At 42.7% G+C, this 15,758-nt stretch overlaps 1 protein-coding gene across 1 annotated transcript in view; it reads right to left on the bottom strand.

The window, feature by feature from the left end:
* The window catches only part of CLMP (CXADR like cell adhesion molecule), a 44,371-nt gene that overhangs the window by 3,813 nt on the left and 24,800 nt on the right, over nucleotides 1-15,758 (bottom strand). Inside the window, exons 2-6 of the mRNA XM_009942235.2 lie at nucleotides 5,221-5,378; nucleotides 4,307-4,508; nucleotides 3,301-3,468; nucleotides 2,799-2,921; nucleotides 1,089-1,230 (exon numbers count right to left, since the gene is read on the bottom strand). Coding sequence (XP_009940537.2) covers nucleotides 1,089-1,230; nucleotides 2,799-2,921; nucleotides 3,301-3,468; nucleotides 4,307-4,508; nucleotides 5,221-5,378 — 793 coding nt within the window. The remainder of the gene's footprint in view (nucleotides 1-1,088; nucleotides 1,231-2,798; nucleotides 2,922-3,300; nucleotides 3,469-4,306; nucleotides 4,509-5,220; nucleotides 5,379-15,758) is intronic.

Raw genomic sequence — 15,758 nt, forward strand, 5'->3', positions numbered from 1 at the left:
TGTCTGCTCTGTAATCCTTACTCATAATGACAGATCATCTAGAGAAGACTAGCTGAGACCCGTTCTTCTAGTTAAAAAAAAGTGCAAGAACTGGGCCCAGAGAGAGAAGAGGTAACAGTCATGTGTGAAAAGGTAATACAAGAGGCTGAAGCTCAAACTAAACATAAAAAGGCATGCAAGATTAAAAAGCAAAGAGAGTGGGGAAAAAAGAGAAGAAATCAGCAGAGACTACCTTCAGGCTGGCAACCTGATCATCAGGCAGAGTAATCAGCTGCTGAATGGATTATAGAGATGCTTAATGGTACACAGATGTCATATGAAGACAGGCAGTCTTTTACAGAGAGAAATAGGGATGGAACAAGGCAAGGGGTTTCTTCAAGGACAGGAACAACTAAAACTCATTCCTGGAAGTACCTTTTTCCAGCACTTTGCTTCCTGTGAAGTTTAGGCTCAATTCGCTGGAGACCAATCTCTGCTTAGGGGAGCTAAGTGGCAGACCTCACACGCATGTAACAGATGAGTTCAAAGAACATGCGTCAGCATTCTTGGTGCACCCGCTCAGGGCGAGGCTTCTCAACTCTGCACACAGCAGCTCAGGGGATTTTTTACCCTGAGCTAAATCCAGAAGCACAGTTGTTCAAAAGACTCAAGAAAGACTGTGAGAACCTGCGTGCCTCGTAGCATTCCCAACAGAAGTTGCAATAGAAAATAAAAAGAAAAAAGCTCCCTACAAACCTCTCAGAACCACAACAGACAAGTGGGTTGAATTTAGTAGTAGGGAGGATTATGCAAATACTTTAAAATGCTGAAATTGCAAGTGTGAGAGAGAATATTTTGTTGAGTTTCATGCTAATTTGTCCTGGGGCTAAAAAAAAAAGACATTTTCATCTACCTAATTTTGTGGAAGGCCTTCACAAAGATTCTCACAGTCAAGAAATTTGCCACTGATATTTCGAGGAGACTTTATAAGCTTTTTAGAACGTGCTTTTAAGACACTTAGACCAAGATTACTTAAAACTGTAGTGAAAAGATGTGTGAAACTGAAAGAAGGGAGGGTGGGAGGTGGGGCATTAAATAAAGGGTGTTACCTGATTTCGTTTGGTGCCTCCTCTTCCTCATATCTCTTCTTTTCTTTCCTCCTTATTGTCAGCCTCACCACCAGGAAAAGGAGGGAAAGTCCCACCACCACGCCACAAACCGCTCCAGCGATCATTCCGATATTTTGTGCACCTGTTGTCCAGAAAATAAATGTGTTAGTAAACTCTCACTAGGGTCATCTGGTCAGAATCTAGTCCGCAATACAACCTATAGCACAGAGTACAAACCTGAACAGAATGTATTAGTCTACTTATTTAGGCGTGTCTCCGCAGAGAAGCTGAACCAGTTTTTCTTCAGGCATTGTTTCTAAACCTGAGCTAACAGCAAGAAAAGCATTCATCTCTGGAAGGGTGGGATCACAAGTGCCCTGTGTCTTCAGATATGGGTCAGAATTGAAATGACGAGGAAAAATCCTCTCAGAAGAGCACAGAACCACAAAAAGTAGAGAGGCAGACAGGACAACTCACATGCGAAACAAAGCACCAAGCAGTTTTCTAGAGGCGGAAGAGTATTTGAAGTATGACTGTTTTCCCACGAGGATTTTTTTTCCCCTTCAACTCACCCTGAAATGATTACAGTCCACTTGCAGAATGAATTATTCAATTGGGGAAAAGTGTGACCCGAGGGGGGTGGTAGAGAGGAGGGAGGAAAGGAAAACCGTACTGTGCAGGTGCAAGGCAGTTTTCATCCAAAATAACAAAGTTAATGAGAGAACACTTCCTAGTCTATACGGGCCCTTAGCTGATACTTTATGACAACTTCTTTTGACAAGAGTGGTGTGGTTGGGTATGGCTGAAAGTTGTTTGCTCAAGGCTCGTCTCCATGGAGAGTTTAGCAAACTAAAGTGAGGTTTTAAACCAATTCAGTTCAATTGGCATAAAAGCTGCCTGGACGCTTTTACTTCAGATGCCTGAGGCGAACATGTTTTCCTTGCCACATGGCCATATTCCAGTTATTTCAGGCCAGGCTGGGCAGAAAAATTCCAGAGCTATTGAATCTCCAGAGAGGAGACTATTAGCAGTCTCTTACCACTCCCCTTTTATCAGCTCTTCCCTGAAAGCTGCACATAAAAACCTCCTAAACTGTGTTGTCTAGATTTGTGCTCAGTGCTGGTGCTAAATGCCACCCTTTTCCTTGGATGCATATGCAGAGACACAGACACCTAGACACGCACGCACCCTTGATGGGGTCAATCAGGCAGGACATTGATTTTAATCTCTGGTGTTCAGAGGTGAACAAAATTTATTAAATCTGGATTAAACAAATTTTGTTTTTTATTCTGCACATTACTTCATGTCAAAGTCAGCCTTTCCAGCTGCCTGTAGATAGTTTACTGTCTTAAGTGTAACAGATAAGTAACTAGGAATTGGAATGATGGACTATCCACACGGAGATTTTGCCCTTAAGTGTAATCTCATGCAATAGCTGTCACTCCAGCCAGAAGTACCTCAAAGGCTGGAGGCTCTGGAACCTCGAAGTCACGGTTTTTTCCCTCGTATTTCATTAGTCATGCTCAAAATCAAAATTTCTAACAGACCAACATATCTGAGCCCAAATTATGTATTTACCACTGTAGGTTAAACAGAGGACTGCTGTGCAAACCATAAGCACAATAAATAAGAACTACATGTGATTCAAGTATGGAAGGGCAAAAGTGTGGCACAGAGATGGTGCAAATACTAGTTAGTGCCAATACTTACGCTGCACTGTCACCTGAACAACACAGCTTTCTTGTCCAGCCTCGTTGGTGGCAACGCACTGGTACAACCCTGTGCTCATCTGCGTAAGATTCTTCAGTAGGACTTGCCCGGGATTTGAAATGTCTGAAACAGGAAAAGCACCACTGGGATTAATCAAAAAAAAGACTAAGAAGCCTGAACAGTGGATAGGACACAGAAGCAAAAATTGAACTTCCGGATCAAATCAGTTCAAGAACAGTCAATGATACCTCACAAAAGATAATTTTTCAGCCGTCAGCAAAACACTAAACAAACTCCTCATGCACTTCCTTGTTCAGGGGGGAGCACAGCACAACGTCCAGCTGCAGTAGTGAGAGGTATCGTTATATCATTGCTATCACTGCCACCAAGTGACCCCTGTTTAAAAAGCAGGCATATGACTGTACATGTGCATGTCGTACATGTAGGTGGTTATCTGGCTTTGAGCGTACCGAGAACTCTAAGAGGAAATAACTTGACTTACTGACTCTTGATGTAGGCGGGAGATGTTCAGGTCTCTCATCTTCCTCATTTATGCGCTGCCATCGGTAGGAGATGGGTGCAGTGCCAGAGCTGGAACGGCACTGCAAGGACAGTTCCTTTCCTTCCAACAGCTCACCTTCTAGCCAGCATTTGGGCTTGGAAGGTTTTTCTAGAAGAAACAGAAGACGGGTCATGCAAATGCAGCGGACAATTTTCTCGGTAGAGAACCCTTTCTTTGGCAAAAGTACGTAATTTAAGCAGCTTCCAAGAACTACCCTCTCTGAAATGCATTAAGGAATTACACCAGTGATGTTTGTTAGGGGACCTTAGCTGCAGCGGCGTGCAACATAGTCTAAGAAATGGAGCTGGCTGACTCAGACGTAGACATGACACATTATAATACTCTGGGGCAGTTTGCCTCGTGGAGACTTGCATCAGTGGAGGTGTAGCACTGCGTTCCTCTTCTAAGTACTATTTAGAGAACATCATTTTTCTCCCCCTACTTCTCCATTTCTTCCTTCTCCCCACAGCATCTGGCAGGCCACAGCACTTTTTCCACAGGATGATAGTGAACACGCCAAAACCCAACCAGTAAACTGAAATCAAGGAAGCGAAATGCTACCCTGGTGGCTTATTTGTCACCTCCAGTGACTTGGATCAGTATGGGGTCCTGGGACATGAACCCAGCGTCCTCAGCAGGAGATCTGGACAGAGTGATCGACATCTAAGCTAGAATACCAGTCTAGTTTGTGTGATGAGATCATAGATATAATTTAGAAAGAACAGTTCATACGATTTTGCAGGTGATTATACTTACCCCACAACAGTTCTTAAGGCTCTTCCTGTGTCCTGTCCTTTGCCAAAAAATGCAAAGGCAGATATAGAGTCGGACAGTGAAACCTGATCATGAGATGTCTTTGTATTTATACCCCGCTGAAATAAATCTCTCTCCAGGAAATGAGCCTAGCGATTTATTTTTCTTTGAGAGAACAATAAAACGCCCTTACCTACAACCTTCAGGGTGATGCGAGCCCATTCATACTGCCCAGCATTTTTAACCTTACATATGTATTTCCCCGCATCGCTGGACTGCAGGGATGTGATTTGTAAGGATGCATCTCCAGCAAGGAAGTTAGAAGTGAAGGAAACGCGCCCCTTCTGTTCCTCATTCAGGTCATCATAAACACGGCCTCCAGAGTAAGTGATCACCTGAAGAGCAGAAACAGTCACTGATCAGCCGGTTATAATTTTACTTTCACACAGAACAACAAATCAAAGCATTTCCAGGAACTGCAGACTAAGGTTCTGCATGGTTAAGTGGCTTGCCAAGGGTCACACAGGAAGCCTGTGACGGGGTGGAAAATTAAACCCGAATTTTAAGTCTGAGACTGATACACAAACTGTACTTATGCTAAAGATTCATACTGGAGCGTTAATACTAGTGTCAAAACAGACATCAGCTTATACCACAGTATGTAAAAGCAATCTTTAATTTTGGCTGGGTTTGACTGGCTAATTTAAGTTACTGCAGATCTGATTTTTATAAGTACTAAACTAATATATTTTTTCCCTGAAACCAAGGTTTAAAAAATTTGGCCTACAAAATCCAAGGTCACTTTTGAAAACCTGAAGGGCAATTCTAAAGTTTATCCACTGACGACAAAATACGTAACAGTGTTAGTTTGAAGAAAATTCGATTGTAACACAACCCGTTCCTATACAGCATACATAAATATCAAATAGCTTTTATATATTATAAATCTCTCTAAATAAATCAGCTGTGTTTTCTGAGCACTGCTTACTTCATCAGAATAACTTGCAAAGATCATCACAGAAGTCTCTTTAAACCAATGGCTGCTGCTGATGTCAACATAGAAATAAGATGATTTTCTCAGCAGATGCTAATCATGGCTGAACCTACCGCTTTTTGTACCGTTTCCGAAATGTGCAGCAGCCACTCAATGTCCAGGCTCCCCTGCTCCAGGAGGCCCAGGCGGTGGTGACAGGGCAATGTGACATTTTCTTCAGCTACTCTCTTAAATTCAGTCTGTGCCTTGGACAGCCAAACAGAACAGGAAGCTGAAAGACAGATGCCAGTGGTCAGAGGCTGGAATTAGGGATGCGTCTCTGCACTGAGAAGTGTTGCTAGCTTAGGTTTCACTGGATTCTTCCTCATTTGCTTCACAGCATCAAAGAAAACCCGACAGCTTGGCTTCCTGGACATATTGCAACTGATTAAAGGGGACATCTATACATGCCTAGACAGTTAGTTTCACACTAATATTTAAGCACAAAGAACAGATGGCTTCACACTCCAGAGCAGTCAATACTAAAGTCGCACCCATATCCTTTATGCGCTCAAAATTTCAGATAACCTGCTTGGTTTGGCCTTCACCTTTTATTACCTTAATTTGCGAGCAGTATTTCAACCCAGAAGACCTTCAGAGCCTATCACTTTATTCCTGTGTCAGTCTGGCAAGGCTTGGAGCCTCTTCCCTAACACTGGAAGATACTCGTTGCATGCATTTCAGCACTGGAAGTAAGAGACCAGCCCGGGAACAAGAGGGTTAACCTTGAGAAAGGCACAGGACAAGTAGGCTAGTGAAGCGTCTTTGAATAGCAACGTCAAAAAAAATCAGAAGCCGCCAAGAAGGGTTTGTCAGGATTTAAAAAGCCCAGCAAAAGGCGGTAGTTGCCAAGGCCAGCACTAGAGGGAAGCAGAGCCCGGCAAGCCCACCCGCAGGCTGCTCCCACAGCGCGGCCGGCTGGGGGTAACCCCGGTGCGAACTCCGCTGAAGCCGGCCCAGGAGACCAGAGGTGTGGAAAAGAGCGGGCAATGGGCTCGGGGACCCCTCGGGCCTGCTGCGACACCAAGTAAAAAAATTTCCAACTGTGTTTCCATGAGGATTTCCGGGGCACAAATGCCACGTGCCTGTCGCGTACGAATCTTCATAGCCCTTGGGTTGTTCTTCAGTTTTGTGGTGCCAGAAGAAAGCGTAAAAGCATTTTTTCCCTCTGTGAGATAGATGTGACATATTTTGCCTCTTGGACCTTTATTGTGAAACTGATGAAAACTGTGAGAGTTGGCAGCACGTGCGATGGAACGTACAATCCTGTGATGACATAGCAAGATGACTGGCAAGAGCAGAAGAAGCTCTAGTGACATAGGCTAGATTTGTTCCTGTACTTGTATTTAAACAGTGGAGCTTTAACCTTTCTCTTACCCTTGAAGTGGAGAAAAAAATCCACCCCCCTTGGAAAAATTACATCTGACATAATACTTCCTCAGCCTTTCCTGTGTCTTCAGGACCTGCGCTGGTTTTAGAAAATTCATTCTGTTCCTGCTCCCATTCTCAGATCCGCCTCCGAGTTGTTAGTGTGACCACCCCTCAGCTCCCTTCTATGATGTGTGTGCACATACCTAAAACATCCAGAATTTTGAGATGGGTGGAATCTTACAAAGGATCAAGCTCTCCTGCCCCACGCAGATGTCTGTAGGAGTCCATGACAGCAACAGCCACATTAGTGGCTTTCTTTAAAGGGAAAGTTAATCCAGTTTACCACTGGATTCACTAGTCTCAGAGCCTCATCTGCCAAACCCGATTATGTATTCTGCCTAAAATGAGTGCCTGCTTTCTCCCACAGCCCACACTGCTGCAGGCTGCCTTCATTAACATGCTGACACTCACTAGATGACTGATCAATAAGCTTAATTGAAGCACCACAAACAGTGAGCATTCACATAACATTTGCAACATTTTCAAAGTCCTGCACCAGCAGAGCACCGAGGTTTTGTGCACACCTCACAGGGTATTCTGCATTTTAAGATGTAATTACATATTAAATGCCTTGATCAGGATTTATAAATTGGCTTTTGAGGGAGTACAAGCAGCACCATTTTCATTCCTCTCTGGCTTGGACAGACTGTTTTTTAGGAGAGCTCACATCTTGCTCTGTTCTTGTTGACCCCAGCAAACACGCTCTGGATGTGAGAAATAGCCCTGTGCCTACAAGTTCATCTTGTAAATGAGAGTGAGGTCAGGGAGACAGCCAGGGAGATAGTAACTACAAATTTCTAAAGCATCCTTTGTTTCTTCAATATATGCAGTCAGAGATGATGTGGAACTGATTCACCACTGAACTGACAACCAGATTGCATACTTCTCTATGACAAGTATGTCTTACTAAAAAACCAGAACTTGACCCTTTAGTCCTTGTTAGTTCTTTAGTAACACCCACAAAGTCACAAGGAAGTCTAAGTTTCGCAGGCGTTCTAGACAAAACCCTCACTTTATTTTCTTTCTAGTCATGTATACCTGAAAAAGAAGCTCAAAACACAGCTTCATAAAAGTATCCAACATAAGGTGTCAGTTGTAGAAATTACCCATACAAAATCCAGAGAGCTTAATGTGAACAAGCCTCAGGCCTTACAACAGTTTGGGTAGGATGTCAGTGTAGTAAAGAGTGATGAAATGGAAATTTACCTTTAGATAGGTGCTGGAATTTACAGCATACACTGGGGAAAGAAAAAAGGAACTAGAGAACATACACAAGCCACCTCTGGGTTTTCAAGTGCTTTATTATTTACTGAAGAAACACCCTCTGAAGTTCTCTTGTCTTTGTGTAGATGAGACCTAGCAAGAACAGGTCAAAGAAATGAGATTTTGCTGGCAGAGCTTTTACCATTTATTGGCCCTGTCCAAGTTTAAGTTTCATTTAAATGAGTACGAAAGGAGAGTGTCTGCTTCTGGAGAGCCCCTTATAGCAGCAAACACCTCCATACACAGGCCAGGACACACACTGGCTGGTCTGCACAAGCAGCTTGCTCCTAGCAAGCACTTTTGCTGTGCTGGAAGGGTGCACGGCTGGCTCCACACCTCTCCGCTTACAGAGCTCCACAGCCACACGAGGGCAGAGCCTGTTCAGGGTAACGCCTCGAAGGCTGGCTCTGGTGGGCAAGAGCTGGTTCTCCCAGAAGTCGGATCCAAGAGTCTCGCTCCGTGCTGCCACATACATGCAGGCTCCGCTGTGCTTACCCCAAAAACCTCTTCCCTCTCCACATCCTGTGTGAAGCTCCTCATGCTGCAGAAGGCAACGCCAAGATTGCTTCTTTCAGCCTTACTCAGCCCATGTCCCATGACCTCAGAGAGGGGCTGGTTTGTTTTTCCTACAGAGCAGGAACCCTACAGCTTATTACGACAGCAGCATTTTGAAAGCATTGGCCACGGGCCTGAAAAAGTGTTGAGTGCAGCACCAGGCTCGCTGACACACCACAGGCAACGCAATGTTCTGTATTTGGCAGGGGAGGAGACCATTGTAATGTCTAAATGTCTGCTCCATTGTTCAGATGACAATAACTCGCCCAGCACCCTGCAGATGAGGGAGGAAGATTGTCTCATCCCCCACTGATGTTTTAAATGTCCAAGAAATACAGAGCAACAAATATTGTAAACAACACCCAAGCTAGCACACCTAAACAGACAGTGCCCAAACAGCACAAGCACAGATTGACCAGGGGAAGGGCACAGATCAGGCCAGGGCACACAAAGCAGGTTTCAGCCCTCTCAGTTACAGGCCATTCTGCCTTGCACACATAGCAGATCTTAAAGGGAAAAAAGTGGACAATACCCTGCATCTTTCTCATGCAAAAATATCAGTCTTAAAGCACTCCCCAGAACTCATTTCAACACTTTTGAAAGACTACTGATTTTGAATGTATCGCATATAAGATGGTTTGAGTTTCAGAAAAACCTGCACTTCAAAACAGATTTAAAGGGAAGGAACCATCTCTCCTGCACAATGCTGCAAGTGCTGAGCAAATTGGGTGTGTGTATTTAGACATATCACGGATTATGAACATGCGAAGTAGTGTTTTCATGTCTGAATCCTTAATGTGATGACACATGCTTTCATATACATGTTATTATGAAGCTCATTTCATTTTCATGCCCATCCAATAACAAGTGTATATATATACACAAATGCACATATATATATCTCAACAAAATCACACATGTCTGCAAGGCACATAAACAGACAAGCGGAATCAAAGTAAAAATAAGTATTTCACTGACATTTTTATTTACAGGCAAATTCATGTGCTAAAAGCTAAAGAGCTTCCAGATTTAAATCTTTCATTACACTCAGAAGTGGGCTTGAATTAGGGAACAACGCTAAATATAGATTATACTTCTAAAAAAGTAATAAGTTGTGCTATATCACTTAACTGCTGGAATTGGGAGGAACAACCTAGAAAAGATTCAGAGAATTAAGGTACAAGAAATCCACAATGATGGTTTCTAAACTCGGCCCAAACCATACCTACACCAAGCTCATTTATAATATGAATATCCAAAATAGATCTTAAATTTCAGCTATTCCAAGAACTGCTATCAAGTTCATTCAGCTATACTTTTTATAGTTTATTTTGGCTTTTTATCAAGGATGACATTTGCAACAGACTATTCCAAAATACTGACGTCCACAGAGGAGTAAAAAGGCAGCCCCTAATTTTCCTGCAACTCAAGACATCCTGTACTAGCACCAGAGAGAAGTGACTCAGGAAGCAAGTGACTCCAATGTACTGCTGATGCAAACTTTCATCCATACAACATCAAAAAAGGAATTCCAGGAGGCTATCTACACACACAGTTTCTAGCACTGTCTGGACAATTTCCATTTCACCTGTGATAGGTGCTCTGTCTGCTTTTGTTCATTAATATCAAAATGTTTTCTGGATGAAAGTATGACAGGAACAGTGAATGGCCACTGTTGTCAAGACTCATAACCTCCTTTCTGAAAGAAGAACACTCCCCTACAGACAAGTTCTCAAATGTAACCAGTAATTTTGTAGTCCAATTTTGAGTCCTTCGTGGGATAATCTTAACAAAATTTTCACATCTGTATGATTCAACTATCTGAAAATGGAGTCCTGAGAAAGACATTCTGGTCCTATAGTCCTCTACTAACATACACATTCTTCTGAAAATCCAGGTGAGCTGTTGGAAATAAAAAACCACCTCCGTGCATCTGACAGTCCCATGCCACAGCTGGTCTCATCTAGACTTCCAGGCTGGACTGCTTGTACAAATAAATCATATCCGTCAAAATGATCCAAATTAGCAAAAACTTTCTACTTAAACATTTTATATTAGCCCAAAGAAAATAACCACAGAATTATTCAGGCTTGTAGTGTTCCTCTGGCTGAATAATCCTGCACATTTGACCTGCTTGTTGTTGTGCTAAAGACATTTATCACACTCAAGAAACTGTTTGAAAACAGAGTATCTGTCTAAATTGTATATATACACCAGAATATTATGTTTGAGAATTAAGAAACCAAAAGCACAGGACAGCCTGCCATTTTGCAGCTTTGAACCACTCCTTCATGCCAGGAATTTCAGATGTTACACATCTGTTAGAGTTTGATCTTGCTTGTCTTGCAGGAAATGCTTTAAGCTTCTTTATGGAAAAGTGATAGCCTGCCCCCCTACTCTGTCAAATAGTCATTATAGTGGTAATGAGCAAAATATGAGCATTTTGTAATCGCAAATTTAGAATTCTACATGCTTAAATTTAGAGGCTGACAACTACTTTTTACATCTTGAGTAAAACTTTCAGAGATGCTTGAGTGACTTGGAGGCTCAAGTCAGCTGAGTACTAAGGACACTAGAGATACTAGTTCTACAGTTAACTATTTAAGGCTCAGTAAGCCTTAAAATTAAGCCCTCTATTGAGAAACCAAACATTCCCCCCCCGCCATTAGTGCTCAGTAATTATGACTGACACACACATTAGAGCTTTTATTTTCCCTTTGACTCTCTTCCCAACTTCCTGCTGTGAATAAACCAAGGCAGTGGATAGCTATGTTGGTTTGTTGCAGAGCTGTAAGGAGAACCCACAAGGTCAGCAGCCCCTACCCACCCTCAGACCATGCTAGCCCTAAGAGTTAGTTACCCTGACAGCATTTTAGGCCAAAATAAATATAAAGTGGTGTCTTCTTACAGACCACTATTATGCATTCTTTGCACAAGGGAGGAGAAGCTGGGGGCAGTCGAAGTCTCCTAAGGATAATTAACTCAGCCAAGGCTGTGCTCTGGGACATCTGTTTTCTGTATTCCTTGGCTGGCAGAGACATAAGGGCCAAAGGTTGCCTTCTCCCAAGAGCCCGAGTGCTCCAAGTGACCAAGACCCAGCCCCCAGTGCATGCTGCCTGCAGCCTGCTCCCCTCCGCCTCCCTTTGATTTCAGGAATTTGGTTGTGAAGCAAAAGCAACTCAAATAAGAAAAATGTGAGCTAACAGTCAGCTCCCGCAGGAACAGGCTAGCTGTGTTAAAATAAAGAGGTCAGCCTATCCCCATCCATATCCACATAGCATTGCAGAGGTTCTCTGTAATTGGAACCACATGTGCTCAGGGCTGAGGTTTGAGGAGGCTGTTAAAACAGAAAGCAAAGGGGAACAGTCTTGCATGTTGCCGTTTCTAAGCAGTGACGAATCATTTGGAATTGAAACTGCCAAGCAGCTAGGAAGGCCCAAAAAGACTAGAAAAAGCAACATTTCACAAGGCAAAGCCCTGGATTTTTAGAGGTTTGCAACAACTAAAGCAAGAGTACAGGAAGGGGATAGAATATGGCTGGTGATACACAGGGTCCTACCAACAGAAATATCACCAGCTGCAGAAGCATGGGCAGGGGCTGGCCACCAATTTTTCCCCAGACAGTACACAATGAGCCAGGGAAGCGGCCTGTGGAATAGCTTAGCTGAGTTACCAGCACAGTGGCAACACATATGATGTGCGTCTAAAGGCATAACCATCTTCACACTGCCCCTAGGCATGAATGAGACAGTTGGCCCAGTGCAGGTCTAGGTCTCAAGTGGCCCCAGCAGAAAGGATGCAGTATTCCCTGGTGAAGACTCAGGGTTTCTCTAGTAGCCTGAAAGCTAAAGATTGCTCCTGCAGTACCCAGTAGCCACACGCAATCTAGGGATCTTACCTACACATTCCTTGAATGAAGAGGTAAAATTCTGTCCCAGAAAGTGCCAACAGGAAGTTTGCCTTCAGCACCAAACAACTGAATTCAAAGCTTGGAAAGACTTTGAAGTATACGAAAAAAATTGAAGCTTCCCGTTAGCTGAAGAAGTTCACAGGCAGCCAGCAGCTATGTATGTACTGTGGCTGTCCTTTCTCCCATTACGTTTTAAAATTAAGTGCAAGTAGGAGATTCCGGGTTTACATCCCTGGAGACCAGAGAACAGAAAACAACACATCAAAACTGCATCTTCCTATTTAATGGTTCACAGAGTGTTTGTACAGAAGAAAGTGCAAAGTCCCCTAGCCTTCAGTCCAGGCAATTTTACCAGTAAAATGGTCCAGGTGTCTTCTGTTTACAGTAACACAGCTCAGCTAAGCCTGTCAGTCACACAGCTAGTGATTGCAAGCTGTGTGGACTAGATCTGTACAAGACTTCGTCAGTACATATCACAGATTCCTTGGGGGCTGAAGCACCTATGGCTGTCTGATATTCCCTTTCTCTGCAAGCATCTCTGGGCTGCGTTGTGTACCTTACAAAGCTTTGTATTGAGGAAAGCAAGAGAACAAGACATTCCACCCTTAAACATCAGAAATTTCACTCCTTTTGCCTGGCTTCAAATGAGGCTTGAAAGTATGAGAAAATGGTTTCAGTAATAATTTCTGGTGTCTTCTGAGAAGTATGCTTAGGCCTCAGTCTTCCCGTGAGCCTATTGTTGCTGTCAGTTCACGAACATAAAGATGAAGGCACACAGAAATGAAGTTATCTGCCCAAGGCAGACACCAAGCAGAATCTGGAATACAAACCAAGAGAGACAGCAACAAAACAGTTTTCAAAATAGTATTTGTCCATCAGATGTTGCTTCACCGATGTCAAAATCCATGGAGTAGCTTGCATCAACTGAGGTAACTGAAAATCGGGGAGAGAGGAAGATACTTGAGAGGCTGATAAAGATGCCCAGTAAAACCATTCTTGTACTGAGGATTCCCTCTTTTTTCTTTAGTATCAAAGCGCAGTATGTTAACCAGAAAGCACTAAACTGATCATGCTTTTCTACTGCTTTTTGTCGTTGAAATTCAACTTGTTAAAAGTTTGCCAAATAAGGTACCAAGAAACCCAGATGGTACTCACAAATAAACTTCATGCCTGCTGTATCTTTCTCTGAGATTTTCAGTGAAGTTTGATGTGATTTTAAGGTACAGGCTTCGGTTCCTGTTCAGCATGCCCATGTTACCTCAATGAAGTGTTCAGCTGCATACTCATAATTGCACATAACTTGGTATGACATCTCACTTACCCACTACAAGCACTACTAACATGATACAAAATGAATGCCTAATGTATTAGCACTCTGTCACTTTTCATATTCTCATATTCACTCAATCTCAAATCGTCAGCTATAGCCTACCCTAGGGCAGAAAATGAACAGCAGCAGCAGCTCCTCCCCATCACCCCCATAAGTCTTGTGAAAGATACATTAAACTCTGCAACACTTCTCAGATGAATACAAGGTGCTGTCTTCTGGTCTGAGCACAGGGCCAGGAACAGCAGCAGCTTAACTTTGTACAGAGTTTCTTACAGATACCATCCACCCAGCTGTCTGCAGCCACTGTTTCTCACCAATCCTATAGTAGTTAGGATCAATTACTTCGTATTCAGTGAACCCATGAGAGGTTAGAAAAATTTAAGAAATCTCATTCTCTTAATCCTCATCCTTGCATCAGCTTCAGTACGAACCAGAAAAAAGGAGGATCAGTTTCTTAATTATCTTATCACTATGATTCAACTCCCTCCCTGCATCTTTTCTGGAGTTTGGCAAAACAGCATACCAGCTGCAAGCAGACTCTGGGAACAGATACATCTTTTCTCTATTTTTTTTCCACTGTTACCAGGAGTTATGGCATCTGGATATGTACACTAAGGTCTCAAACGAGTAGAGGCGGAGCTCTGTAAATCGCACTTTCTGAATCAGAGCTACAAATTGAGCAAGTGGGGATTACTAAAGAATGCAAACCCAACTAAAAGCTGTAAGAGGCACCCAACAACTGCATTTTAGGAAGCTGGCATGACACAGACCATTCCCTAAGTCTCTACACACTGAATATTAATTCACAATGTACTGAAGAAAGCCTGATCTTGCATTTGGTGAGGCCCTGTGCTCAAAAGGATCCCGAGGTTCTTCCCAGTAACATTTACAAACCAAAGGCTGGACTGAATACTATACTCGTGAGAACTTGCATGGACTTTAAAAAAGAGAAGCATAATTTGGAAAGCATTCTCTGTTTGGAGGGACAGCTTTCCTAAGTGGAAAACAATAGCTGTTGTAACTGACAGAAACACCACACAGCTGCTGCAGGTGATTTTGAAGTTAAGAAAAGGACTGAAAACTCAGACACAGGAAATAAGGAAATTTTATTTAACACAAAGCACAAAATATGGTAGATTCCTCCAGATATATTTTTTTCAGTGACTGTCAGGAGCAAAGCTCCTAACACTTTCTCATGCACTGACAATAGCCAGAGACAGTGAAGTCTGAGGAAGATGATTCCACTACCCACAGAATTGTAGTGTGTGAGCTGAGGGCTGAATTCTGACTTCTGGATCCATTCCACTTAGTCTACAATCCTAAAAAGGACATGACTGTACAATAAAGTTACAAATAATGAAGTTGGTTAAGTGCAGCAACAAGGCTGCAACCAAAGAAACATCACAAGGAAATGAAGAATTACTCAGTTTTTTGCTTCTGTGAAAAGTTTTGGAACATTGAAAAACATGGAAAAGCATATTGTTTATTGGTTGTCAACTGTCTACTTACAAATGTGTGCTGTTTCTTTTTAATCTTAGTGTAGATTTATCAAAATCCTAGTATTATTTTAAAAGTTCAAAGCATGAATTAAATTACCATTTAAGATGCTTGGAAAAGGCATAAGGACTGAACCTGAAAGCAGATCCATTTCACTTGCCTCCAAAATAGAAGCATGCTCAGAGTACTGACTTTTAAATCCAATTTTAACTGGCTTTCAAACATGCAGGTGTAAAGACTAAAACAAAGCTTCAGTATTACTTGAGCTACATAAAACTCAAACTATTGGGGGGGACAGAGAGGGATACTATTCCAGAGTTAAACAGCTCAGAATCTGTCAGAACTGAACCACACTGAACTACATATCTAACAGTTATATGAACAAACTACCTCTGCAATAGGGATGAGGTGGGTAGGGAAGCAGATTTTCTTCTCTACTCATCATAGGGCTCCAATGCCAGCAGCTGAAATGTGTTACATACATTTTGCATGTTTGCAAATACCAAGGGCTCTGCAAAGCAACACTATCTGCAAAAGCCTAGGGCCATTGCTAGGGGAAACCTTGAATGAGAACATGCAAGGATCATGCCTGCCAAATTCCAGTGACCTTTGTGCAAAAGAGCAAT

Source organism: Opisthocomus hoazin, chromosome 24, assembly GCF_030867145.1.
Source record: "Opisthocomus hoazin isolate bOpiHoa1 chromosome 24, bOpiHoa1.hap1, whole genome shotgun sequence".
NCBI lineage: Eukaryota > Metazoa > Chordata > Aves > Opisthocomiformes > Opisthocomidae > Opisthocomus > Opisthocomus hoazin.